The 13,559-nt window shown below is 44.0% G+C and overlaps 1 protein-coding gene across 1 annotated transcript; it reads left to right on the forward strand.

The window, feature by feature from the left end:
- Positions 1-9,227: 9,227 nt before the first annotated feature.
- Positions 9,228-12,751, forward strand: zgc:162592 (G-protein coupled receptor). Its single transcript, XM_021586176.2, has 2 exons — positions 9,228-10,125; positions 11,107-12,751. The coding sequence occupies exons 1-2, from the start codon at positions 9,327-9,329 to the stop codon at positions 11,403-11,405; spliced, it is 1,098 nt and encodes a 365-aa protein (XP_021441851.2). The 5' UTR covers positions 9,228-9,326; the 3' UTR covers positions 11,406-12,751.
- Positions 12,752-13,559: the final 808 nt, after the last annotated feature.

Raw genomic sequence — 13,559 nt, forward strand, 5'->3', positions numbered from 1 at the left:
TGGGTGCGGGCTCCTTCTCCAATGCCTGGCGGATGTCTGCATCTACGTCCCAAACCACAAGAGCTACGACTAGGGAGGATGGGTGCACTCTGTATAGGACCCTCTCCCCCGAATCGTAGAGCCGGGACAGGGCATCAGCCTTGGTGTTCTTTGAACCTGGGAGATAAGTTGGCGTGAAGTCTCCTTAAGGAGAGGAGCAGCAACAGAGCTGACATTCCTGATGAAGAGGGGGTAGAAGTTGGTAAACCGCAAAAAACGTTGTAACCCCTTTATGGTGGTTGGGACTGGCCATGGCATGACTGCATCTACCTACTGGTCTTCCATCCTCACACCCTGATTTGGTAACCTAAGGATACCGACCTCTGGTGGAATTGGAACTTCAGGCTTGACAAACAGATGGTCAGCCAGGATGCATTCCAGGACTGCTCGAACTGGGGTGATGTGATCCTCCAGGGTAGTCGAGTAGCTCAGGATGTTATCGATGTACACAATCTGGCATCCGAGCATGTCCCTGAACACTAACGGAGCATTTGCTAAGCCAAAGGGCATCACCAAGTACTCGTAGTGACCAGACATGGTGCTGAATGATGTCTTCCACTCATCCCCCTCCCGGATGAGATTGTAAGCGCTCCGCAGGTCCACTTGAGTTTTTTTTTTAAATAAAAAGCTGCGTGATGGCACCAATGGGAGAGGGTACTGATACTTGGTGCTGATTTCGTTGAGTCCTCTAGTCGATGCAGGGACATAACCCTCCATATTTCTTGGCTTTGAAGAAATATAAAGCTGACGCAGGACAAGTGGACATGCGAATGAAACCTTGTTGGAACACCACTTGGATGTAATCCTCCATGGCCTGGGTCTCAGCCACCTACAGAGGGTAGATGCATCTGCGCAGAACCTGAAAGCAGGTCGATGGCACAGTCCCAGGGGAAATGAGGAGGAAGACCATCTTGGAGAATACCTCCTGCAGGTTTTAATATACCTCTGGGATGTTGGGAAACCATAGGACTCTCAATCGACATGGAACCACAAAGGACAGGGAAGCAGGTCTGCTGGCATTCAGGCGACCAGTCTGTAATTCTCATCCTCGACCATGAGATGGTAGGGTTATGGCGTTGAAGCCAAGGGAGGCCGAGGATGATCTTGTGGACTGGTAATGAAAAGGGGGATGGTCTCCTGATGACTGGACTCCACGGTGAGGGTGAGTGGCTGACTGGCCAGGGCTTGAACCGGAAAAGGAGAGGAGAGCGGGTATGAGTTATGATGTTAAGGGAGGAGACAAGGGTCTGGTCAATAAAGTTCCCCCGCGGAACCAGAATCCACTAACGCTGTAGACACCGTACATAAGTGACAGTCAGCGTGATGGACACCAAAAAGAGCCCAGTAGACAGTTATGGAACTCACTCCTGTCCCAGGGGGTGGAAGATCATGCGACTGTCCCTCTGCTCTTGTGAATCCCAGGTTCTGACAGCTCTGGAGCTTGTGTCCTCCTTGTCCACAGTGCAGACAATGCCCCAGCTGTATCCGTCTGCGGCTATAGCTGGGGGAGACGAGTGACCCCCTACCTCCATGGATTCAGGCTCTGATCCGAGTGTTCACTGAGGGAGGGAAGCGATGAGTGTACCGGCGCTCCCGAAGTAGGTTATCCAGATGGATGGCCATCGCAATGAGTGCGTCCAAGGCAAGGTTGTCGTCGCAACGAGCCAATTACGTCTAGGACCTCTTCTAAATAGTGTATGGAGCACCGGCTCATTCCATCAACTTGATGCCGCTACTGTCCGAAAGATGAGCACATACTCTGCAGCCGTCTGGTTCCCCTGCTGTAATTGCAGTAGCCACTCACCTCCCTCTGCCCTCCAGGGGATGATTAAAAATACATTTAAAACAGAGCCATGAACCCCTCATAAGAATCAAGCTCCTCTCGCCCAGACCGCCGTAGCCCATTCCAACACCCTCCCAGTCAGCAAGGAAATCACAGTGGCAACCTTAGACCTCTGGGTGGTAGGAGCTCACATCAGAAGGGTTATATCCTTCCTGTTTGGCCCTGTCCGAGGGTGTCCTCGGATGGGGCCACAGTGTCTCCTGACCCCTCCTGTCTCAGCCTCCAGTATTTATGCTGCAGTAGTTTACGTGTCGGGGGGCTAGGGTCAGTTTGTTATATCTGGAGTACTTCTCCTGTCCTATTCGGTGTCCTGTGTGAATTTAAGTGTGCTCTCTCTAATTCTCTCTTTCTCTCTTTCTTTCTCTCTCTCGGAGGACCTGAGCCCTAGGACCATGCCTCAGGACTACCTGACATGATGACTCCTTGCTGTCCCCAGTCCCCCTGGCCGTGCTGCTGCTCCAGTTTCAACTGTTCTGCCTTATTATTGGACCATGCTGGTCATTTATGAACATTTGAACATCTTGGCCATGTTCTGTTATAATCTCCACCCGGCACAGCCAGAAGAGGACTGGCCACCCCACATAGCCTGGTTCCTCTCTAGGTTTCTTCTTAGGTTTTGGCCTTTCTAGGGAGTTTTTCCTAGCCACCGTGCTTCTACACCTGCATTGCTTGCTGTTTGGGGTTTTAGGCTGGGTTTCTGTACAGCATTTTGAGATATCAGCTGATGTACGAAGGGCTATATAAATACATTTGATTTGATTTGATCTGATGCCTAAAATAGAGGGAGTAGCTTACTAGGAAGCCATGGCATTTGGATGGTGTACCGTAATGTCTATCGGGGAGGGATAAATGGGCGTCGCTGACCTGAGTGGGGGTCACTGAATGGGCTGATGTGCTAGGGTGACTGGCTGAAGAGTATCCTCCGCTGGATGAAGGCAACGCCTCTCGGGTGTGTTTGAGACGTTGCATACTATGAAGAACCTCCATAGCTGATCCCAGTTGTTCCAGCTGTTGACGTAGAAGATAACCCTGTTCATCAACCATCTGAGAGATAATTGAATTTCCTGCTGCTTCCCTATTTTGAGTTGGTATTCTGTAACAAAGACGCAGTGAGTCGAGAAGCAGGTGAAACATTTAGTAACCCATGAAGCGAGATAACATCACAGCGGTGAAAAAAGCATGAACATAGGAACAATACCAACTGAGGAACAAATGTAAGGGAGGGACAGATAGAGGTTAGGTAATGAGGAAGGTAATGGAGTCCAGGTGTGAATCATAATGATCAACAGGTGCGTGTAATGAAGAATGCCAGGTGTGCGTATTGATGTATCCCAAAACAGGTGGTTAGTATTCCGGCGACGTCAAACGCCGGAGGAGAGGAGCAAGAGTAGACTTGACAGTAAAATAATCAGTATAAACATTCGGAATGCTTTCTTCAGCACTGTTCTTCTGTATAACAATATATGGCATCTAATTTACATGAGAAAATGAATGGCTCTTATATCTTAATGAATCCCCTCCTACGAACTGCCTTGTTTTTTTTACATCTTCTGACTCCATTTGAAAGAAACTATGCCATGTTAAAATCACATGATAGCTTTAGAGTGCCTGTAAACTCATATTTATGCACTTGGTCCTGTTATTAATCTACTATTTTAACAAGCTAATCTGCATCATAAAGCAAAGAAAACTTCACACATGATTCCTCCATCATCACCTACCTAGCACAAATCATACATTAAGCTGTGTGGTTGGGGGATATTCCCAAAATGGAATTTCCATTGAAACCATATTGTACAAGTGAGCTGAGAGCAGTTGCGAATTACTAATTTCTGTTGTGGTTATGTTACTGCTATCATACTGCACATTGTACCATTTATCACTTGACAGTGCCAGTTGCTTTACATTGTTTTGAATGCATTTGACCAACTTGGGGTTGATTAATGAAACAGTCAAGTGTAAACGTGTTTTAAATATATTTCTGAAGTTCATTTCTGAACTCTTTAATGGTTTGTGTGATCATGGGACACCACAATCATTCATTTTGAATGATAGTTTTCATCCAAAGTGTATCAGTGAGAGTGTTTCATCTAGAGGTTGACCGATTAATCGGAATGGCCGATTTCAAGTTTTCATAACAATCGGAAATCTGTATTTTTGGGCGCCGATTTCAGATTTTTTTTATACCTTTATTTAACTAGGCAAGTCAGTTAAGAACACATTCTTATTTTCAATGGCGGCCTAGGAACGGTGAGTTAACTAACTGCCTTGTTCAGGGGCAGAACGACAGATTTTCACCTTGTCAGCTCAGGGGATCCAATCTTGCAACCATACAGTTAACTAGTCCAACGCTCTAACCATTGCACTCCACGAGTAGCCTGCCTGTTACGCGAATGCAGTAGAAGCCAAGGTAAATTGCTAGCTGGCATTAAACTTATCTTATAAAAAACAATCAATCATAATCACTAGTTATAACTACTAATCCAGTTTAGCAGGCAATATTAACCAGGTGACATTGTGTCATTTCTCTTGCGTTCATTGCACGCAGAGTCAGGGTATATGCAACAGTTTGGGCTGCCTGGCTCATTGCGAACTAATTTGCCCGAACGACGGAGTGAAGGGCGACTCTGGCAGCGCCGGAGTGAAGGACGGCTCTGGCAGCTCCTGACTGACGGGCGGCTCTGGCAGCTCCGGACGGGAGGGAGACTCTGGAAGCGCTGGACGGGATGGAGACTCTGGAAGCGCTGGACGGGAGGGAGACTCTAGAAGCGCTGGATGGGAGGGAGACTCTGGAAGCGCTGGACAGGCGGGAGCACCTGGAGGGAGGAGACGGAGAGACAGCCTGGTGCGTGGGGCTGCCACAGGAGGCATGGTGAGTGGAGAAGGCACCGGATGGACTGGACCGTGGAGGCGCACTCTAGGTCTTGAGCACCGAGCCTGCACAACCTGTCCTGGCTGGATACTCCCTGTAGCCAGGCAAGTGCGGCGGGGTGGAACAGACCGCACTAGGCTGTGCTGGCGAACCGGGGACACCGTGCGTAGGGCTGGTGCCATATAACCCGGGCCGAGGAGACGCACTGGAGACCAGATGCCTGGCTGGTCAACCTCTCTCCACGGTAAGCACGGGGAGTTGGCTCAGGTCTCCTACCTGACTTAGCCCCCCCCCCCCCCCCCCCAAGAAATTGTTGGGGCTGCCTCTCGGGCTTCCTTGCCAGCCGTGTTCCATCAAAGCGCTGGCTCCCTTTAACTGCTGCCTCCGCTCTCCTGGCTGCCTCCACCTGTTCCCATGGGAGGCGATCCCTTCCAGCCAGGATCTCCTCCCATGTGTAGGAACCCTTCCCGTCCAGAATGTCCTCCCATGTCCATGAGTCCATTCCACGCTGCTCCTGGTTACCACACTGCTTGGTCCTTTTTTGGTGGGTAGTTCTGTAACGGCTGTTGGAAGGTGAGGACCAAGGTGCAGCGTGGTATGTGTCCATTTTTATTTAATGAGCACTGAAATGACAAAAATAACAATGTGAACGACCGAAACAGTTCTGGCTGGTGCAGACACACAACAGAAAACAAAACATAGAATACCCACCCACATCACACCCTGACCAAACTAAAAATAGAAACATACAATGCAATCTACGGTCAGGGCGTGACAAGGTTGTGCAATGTAATAAGAATATTTAGACTTAGGGATGCCACCCGTTAGATAAAATACTGAACGGTTCCGTATTTCACTGAAATAATAAACGTTTAGGTTTTCGAAATGATAGTTTCCGGATCCGACCATATTAATGACCAAAGGCTCGTATTTCTGTGTGCTATTATGTTATAATTAAGTCTGATTTGATAGAGCAGTCTGACTGAGCAGCAGCAGGCCCGTAATCATTCATTCAAACAGCTCTTTTGTGCATTTTGCCAGCAGCTCTTCGCAACCACAGCGCTGTTTATGACTTCAAGCCTATCAGCCTAATGGCTGGTGTAACCAATGTGAAATGGCTAGCTAGTTAGCTGGGTGTGCGCTAATACCTTTTCAAACGTCACTCACTTTTAGATTTTGAGTAGTTATTCCCCTTGCGCTGCAAGGGCCGCGGCTTTAGTGGAGCGATGGGTAACATTGCTTTGAGTGTGGCTATTGTCGATGTGTTCCTGGTTCGAGCCCAGGTAGGGGCAAGGAGGGGCACGGAAGCTATACTGTTACACTGGAAATACTATAGTGCCTATAAGAACATCCAATAGTCAAATGTATATGAAATACAAATGGTATAGAGAGAAATAGTCATATAAATACTATATTAACTACAACCTAAAACCTCTTACATTGGAATATTGAAGTCTCATGTTAAAAGGAACCACCAACTTTCATATGTTCTGAGTAAGGAACTTAAACATTAGCTTTTTTACATGGCACATATTGCATATTGGCACATATTACTTTCTTCTCCAACACTTTGTTTTTGCATTATTTAAACCAAATTTAACATGTTTCATCATTTATTTGAGGCTAAATTGATTTTATTGATGTATTATACTAAGTTAAAATAAGTGTTAATTCAGTATTGTTGTAATTGTCATTATTATAAATACATTTTTTAAATTTGGCCGATTAATCGGTATCGGCTGTTTTGGTCCTCCAATAATCGGTATCGGTATCGGCATTGAAAAATCATAATCAGTCGACCTCTAGTTTCATCGTCACCCTGGAGATCTCATACCAGTGTGCATCTGTCAGAGTGCTTTTATACACAATGGCAGAGCCCTGTTATCATGTGGAGGTAGGGAGACTGTCAGACAGACAGAGAGCATAGTGCTGCTTATGTCCCTTCACATATATTCTAGTGATAATGAAAGTTAGTAGTGGACCATCTACTACCCCCATATCCACCCTTCAGCCTCCATTCCAACTTGTGTTAGTCAGCCTACTATCTCTCCTCAGCATCTGTTATGTGTCACCATCCACTTGTAGAAGCACTCAGAGTGATGCAGCCCACGCAAAACAATCGAAGTCCACCCACTCACACAAAAAACAACACTGCACATTTTTCCCTATCTTGCAGGAGCAGATACACAAAACATCATGTACACACACACACACACACACACACAGAAAAAACATCCTGTGTGCACACACACACACCTACATGTGTACAATGGGCACACACACACACAAGGAAACCTACACGTGTACACGGACACACACACTCTTTCCCTAACAGCTACTCATTTAAAGTATTCACCCTATCCATATTTGAGCTGCACAGATAAAGACTCCCATAAAATAATGTGAAAATAGGAATTTATTCTACTTGTCAAATCCCTATTTCTTAATGGGAATTCAAATTATTATTGAAAAGAGACAGAAAATTAACCAAACTATAGCACATAAGAGATTACGGAAAACTTGCAAAGGGATTTAAGAAGATAACCCTGGTTGTTTTGCTTCGATGCCAGAACCATTTGACCTTCTGCACCCTCTTTTCTGTGAACTTCCTGAAGATTCTAATCCTGTTAGTCCTGCTATTCTGAGGAGGCACATGAGATAATTCAGAGGTTCAGTTGTCCAATATGGGATGATTGCCGCAGTGCAACACATTACCTCTGCCTGGATCACACTACTTACAATGTACATCAAAGTCAGATTTATCAAAGCATCCAATCATATTGTCCCTGCACTATTAAAAAATCCCATTTGCGATAATATTCTGACTAATTATGTTTCCTGTGTCATTTTGATTATATTATGAAAGGGTACTTGAATTCTGATTGAATGTGTCAAAAAAACCTAAAGCATCCTTATCCTACCCCATGTATTACTGACTCAACGTAGGCTAATGATCTCCTACCTGACTTGAACCCTGGTTTATGAGTAATTCATCTTCACTGGGGTAGAAGTTTAGTTGTTGCAATGTAAAACCCACAAGCACAGAGCAGCCTCTCTAACAGAGAGAAACGGTCATAAATCAGCACAGAAAATCCTAAATATAATGAGGACACTTATCACCATGCTTCAGGTAACCAATGGCAAACCGAAATGTGCATCAGCCCACTCTCCTGTGGCTCAAAATAGAAAATGGATGTGCTGAGTGATTACAGAAAGGCACAAATTGGCCCCGTACTTTTAGCTTCAGACTGGTACAATGCCCTGTCTCTGAAGCATAGCGGTGCCTATCTACATCTCAACACATACATCTATTTTTCATCCTTTTATGTGCATAAAAAATTTATGTAGCATGTGATCGTGATGGTGTTTTTTAATGGCCAATATGTATTTGCATTGCTTTTAAAATCTCACGGCAGCTTGTGTCTTCATTTGTTCTTGATGATTCGTGATTATTCACTTCAACAGCTTGATTCATTTTGCAGACATTAGAAAATAATGGAATATTATTTGTCTGGGCAAAATCTTTAAATTTAAAGATAAATTCACTCTATCAACTTGTCACATTTAGAAGAGCTAAGGAATGACTACAAATAAGCCTTCTGGTAATAACCAAAAAATGGATTCCAACCAAATTTGTTGCATCTTTTTTTCATACAATGTGAAGTATATTCTGTAGAACCAAATGAAATAACCTTGTATTGGGGTGTGGCGTAATGAAAATATTATTCTCCGACTGATATTTCTCAAGAAGGCCCTTGGATAGATAAAATAACATTTCTGCCTCAGCCACTTCAATGAGAGAATGTGAGCTATCTGTACAGTATCAATGATTGAACAGTGAGGTGCAGCTGCTATGGAGGCCCATCAGAGGGGCTTCTTCCCCAGCAGGTAGGCTAGTAGTGTCAGCTAGCCATGAACATGCCACTCTGTGGAAGGAGAACGGTCTGGAATACGCCTTTGATATATGCGCTTGTTACTGTCCTAATGACGAATCCATCTGTGCGGAGTCCAGCGCAGGGCTTGGAGGAGATGGTCTCATCCTTCAGCTATTTAGGTTAATGTCCTCGCACTCTTCCTCCCCAATCCACTCCCCCATGTAGCTCATCTCTGCCTGCTCACAGGTGGTCTTCACCTGATTCCGCCTGTAGAGGAATTAAGTGGCGATAGAGCCATTGCTCATACAACTGGGCCACAACAGAATGATCCTAGTGTAAATGAGTGTTTCAATACCATGTCGACTACATTACACAACAAAACAATGACATACATGGACACCAACTCTGAAATGTGTTGAAAAGTCCTTTGAATGTGTATATTATCCTAATGGCCAAGGAAGAATAATTTGCCTCTTCTTTGATCTTTTTACTTGCATCAGATCAACGTATTTGATTGGGGCACGTGACTCCACCTAACGTGCCACAGGTGTGGTAGTGGTATTTATTGTTGTGCATACCACGGCTTGGTAAGTTGATTTTATCATGTAAATTCACCTGAAATAATTTTGAAGAGCATGCCCTTGGGTGTTTTCTTTTTTAGGTTTCACAGAGGAAGTGACAAACAATATGACCTACAATGTTTGCAACACTCAATTTGTCTGAGTCCGAGGACACCAATCTAACCAGCGCAGATACGCAAATGCTTCTGGAACGGCACAGGCCCATTAAAATTGGCATAATATCAGTTTTAGGAGCGATGATCACGTTAGGGAATATTGCAGTCATTATGGTGATTTCTTCATCGGTGTCCGGCTGGTCAAGGAACTCTCGATACTTTTTACTCTCACTCACAGGTGCTGATTCGGCGTTTGGACTGATCATCACGCCCTTGAATCTGTGCGTCAGTCTGGCGAAAGACTACAGTGAAGGCCCAGACTCCCTCTGTCACATTGTGGCTTTCTTCAACGCGACGATTTATTCGACTTGCATGTACACACTGGCTACAATAAGTCTAGAACGATACATAGCAGTGTTTTACCCATTGAAGTACTCATCACTGATGACAAGGAGAAGAACGCTGTTTCTGATCGCGTTTGCATGGTGTTTTCCTCCATTTTTACTTGTGCCCATATCATTTCCTAACGGGATAATTGAGGTCCACTTTTCTACAGCGTCACTGGTTTGCAATCCATCGTACTCTACTAACGTTGTGTACACTCTAACGTTGACGTGCCTCATCTTCTTTCCTTGTTCAATCATCATGACTTGCGCAAACCTGCGCCTTTGGTTTGCTGCAAAGAGACAGCGGGTAAAGATGCGGGCACAACACCTGGGTCGTCACAACAGACCCGACGTAGCCTCCAGGGTGCTTGTCCCTGTAATGACCGTGTACTACACATGTTGGACGCCGTGCATGGCGGCAATTATCTATAATGGTGAGTAGGCCTATAGAAGGAACCAGTTGGTTTACATTTAGTGGATGAAGGAACTTTGTAGTTGGAACTTCTAAAATTCAGTCAAGGTGCATGTTTTTCCCAAAGTCACTCACCACCCTTCTAAATGATCTCAGGAAAATTACCGTAACAAATGTAGGCTACAAGGCTGTAAAGTGGAAATGCCAATGTGCTGGGTGTAAGATGACCGAGGTAGGCTGATGAATCAGACTGATATGGGCAGCTTCTGGTATACGGCCTGAAACTAAGCCGTCTCAACGGGAACGTTTCTTTACATTCAAGAATCTAGAATAAAATTACAATTTACACTACCGGTTGTCAGTATAGTTGGTTAATCAAATTGGCCCCAGGAAAGTGTTATTTACCCGACTTTTTGGAGCGCTGGTATTGCCGCTGAAATATCTATCACCTGGCACATGCGGAAAACCATGTAAACACCTGCAAAACGTTGGTCAGTATGCATGCATCAAAGTGCAAGTCCTTCCGTCTTGTTCACGTGCCTTGGATCAGGAGCAAACGCATCTTGATTGTACCCACATTTTGAAGTCTTTAATAGTACTTTTCTGTGGATATTTTGACCCACTGATGAACCAATCCCACGGACAATCGGCAGTAAGTTCAAATTGTATTCAACGTTCGTGATGGACAAGGGAATATGGGTTATTTGTACATGTGTTTGCAGGGCGCCGCATACTAGTTTGTTTGCTTACTCTAACTCGGCTAGGTGATGTTTTTGCAGAGAAGATCTTAGTCGTGCGATGTTACATACAACTATGTTTGGTGCAGTATTTCTCAAGTGAAAATAATTGCATGAAAACTAGTCGTCTCATTTGAATGACAAAGAACACGTCATTGAAGATTCTTGTCCATAGTTCACACTCCTCCTAGAAGTAGTACTGTTGACAATCTTTCTTCGACTCTCCGTCTTATGCATTTTTCTCTCTCTGTTATGTTTTCCACCAGCCATCTCGGGCAACAGAGTTCCAGAGTGGATGGAGTTTTTGGTGGTGTGGCTCCCAACCTCCAATGGTTTCCTCAACTGCATCTTCTACTTCTGGATCAACCACAGCTTCCGTAGAAAGTTCTGCCTGCTCTTCCAGCGGCTGTGTCTCACATTGTGCCCAGATTTGGCCAAGGCCCTGGGCTGCACAGCCAGCTCAGAGCCTGTAGTCTGGGACAATAACAACACCCTCCAGGAGCGCTGCTCCAGTGTGTCGTCAACCTGCACCCTGATCACCCTGGCCAATGACACCCCCTTCTGAGGGATTAGGCTTCTCATAGACATGGTACTCACTCACATTATTCAATGATACATCTGGTAAGTTTCAGCACCAAACACCTGAAGGACATTTAGGAGAGCTGCTTGTATTGAGATCGTGGTATCAGGTTAAATTTGAAAACAAAGTGTGGCAAGGAGACATGGGAGTGCTGTCAGGCCATGGTGTGGTGTTTGACAGGGGCTTTGAAGCATTTATCTTCCTCACCATCACTATGCAGTTTGAGTTAGTTTGAATATTTCTTTGTATTTTTGTTTGTTTTTGGAACCCAAACATAATTCTTTAATTTTATTCATCCCCAATTGACAGTATTTGGTCCATGCTGGAATGTTAATTTTTTTTATAGATTTATTTTTTGTTTTACATTTTACTGTCACACCAAGTGTTGTCAGAATTTCATGCACCAACAGTGAAAACCTCTTAAACCACATTTTTAGTAACTTCTTTTAGTTTGTAAATCCATCTGAATGTAGCCCTCAACCAGCCATGTCTCCCGCCACCTTGTTTGTATTTGCATTATCAGTATTTTACGTGGTGCTACAATTTTATCTGCAGGTTGTCTACAGCCCATCAATATGTTGCACTTAAATGTCAATAATGTTTAATTAATTGAAATATTTAGCCATCATACAATAAAATGTATTTTGTGAACTTCACTAGGAAATGTTTACAAGCTCTTTGATGGTCTTCAGGCCATCTACTCTGTACACCTATATCTTGTATATCGAAGGCCCGGCGTATATGTAGCAGCCTTGCAAGGTAAACCTTTAAGTCATTGAATTTCATCCCGAGAAAAGTAATTAAACGGCTCCAGTGTATAAAAGTCACCACTCCACTCGTACCCTTTCCCTCCCTTTGACTTCTCATATCACCAGGGTCACCTCCCAATTCGTGGTCCCTTTTTTTTAAAGCTGTTAAGACTACTTATGCATAACCATCACTGCTACTGTCCGCCTTACATTGTTATGATATTGGGCAGCTCTCTTATACTATTTACAACTTCCTTTAGACATGCTATTATGGTAAATGTTGACGGTGAAACCTGTTGATTGTGAACCCATCTCTTTGAGATTCATGACCTGGCATGTATAGTGTTTGGCCGAAATCTGAAAATATAGTCCATATTTAATATGAAACGTGCCGAACTCTATTGGTGCTTTCAAATGTAAAAAATAAGTACTTGGACTTTTACGAATGTTGTATGTTTAAATTGTATTTTGTGAATAGTTGAGTGACTTGGCTGTGTACATAACAATTTTATATTGTTTATAAATAAGTGAAAATCCCCCAAAATGTTGTTTGTGATTGGGAAATAAAGCATAATGCCTTTATTGTGTTAATTAGTCATTTCGTGTGGCATGGAAAAGGAGAGGCAGATTTGAGAAGCTGCCTACATGGGAATTAAACTCTAATAGGCTTCACTGAATATCACTGTTATTTCCCACACCACATTTATTCCAATTTGAGGTCAAGTCAGACTCACACAGGTTTCTGTGCCTTAGCTCAGGAGATCCAGTCATAGGTGGTGGGCCGACGCATTGTATCTGCTTTAGTTTGAAGATGATTGGTCTCTGCTGAGTGAGGGAGGAACTGTTTTTGTTTTTACGTAGAATATATATTTTTTCTGCACACATTTCTGTTTGACGGCATTGTCCTATTGTACATAAGCACAGCTGGTGACACCTCAGATCTCAGTCCGACAAACTGCAATCAGGTAAAGTGTTATTTATTTTTTGGTATCTATTTAGTTATAGAGACGTGATACCGTCAATGCAAATCTGTAAAATAACTCCTAACTTAAAACGTAACCTTAAAAATGTAGCTAGCTACAACAAGTAGACCTTTTGCTAGCTGGCAGGAGCAGATTACTTAATCACTAGCATGTCATTCTGGGACAGGGAGCTTTCGCTATTATTCCAAGTAGCAATTTAAGACTACAAAAATCTATAGGACAAGTATTGTAAAGCTAATACAGTCATCAAGGCAGAACTCACTAATTTAATTAATGCTGACAAATAAGAAATGATACATTTATCCCTGTAAATAGACCTAGTTGGAGTAGAATGCAGAGCAACCTGCCTTTATCCCCGTAGCCTAGTTGTAATTTAAGACTGTCAAGATGTCCATTTCTACAATCCT

This window comes from Oncorhynchus mykiss, chromosome 26 (genome assembly GCF_013265735.2).
Source record: "Oncorhynchus mykiss isolate Arlee chromosome 26, USDA_OmykA_1.1, whole genome shotgun sequence".
NCBI lineage: Eukaryota > Metazoa > Chordata > Actinopteri > Salmoniformes > Salmonidae > Oncorhynchus > Oncorhynchus mykiss.

Excerpts from the sequence above, each read along its gene's own strand:
- zgc:162592 (XM_021586176.2), top strand. The coding sequence starts at position 9,327 with ATGTTTGCAACACTCAATTTGTCTGAGTCCGAGGACACCAATCTAACC. Across the intron at positions 10,126-11,106 it reads GGCGGCAATTATCTATAATG|CCATCTCGGGCAACAGAGTT; the intron begins GTGAGTAGGCCT and ends GTTTTCCACCAG.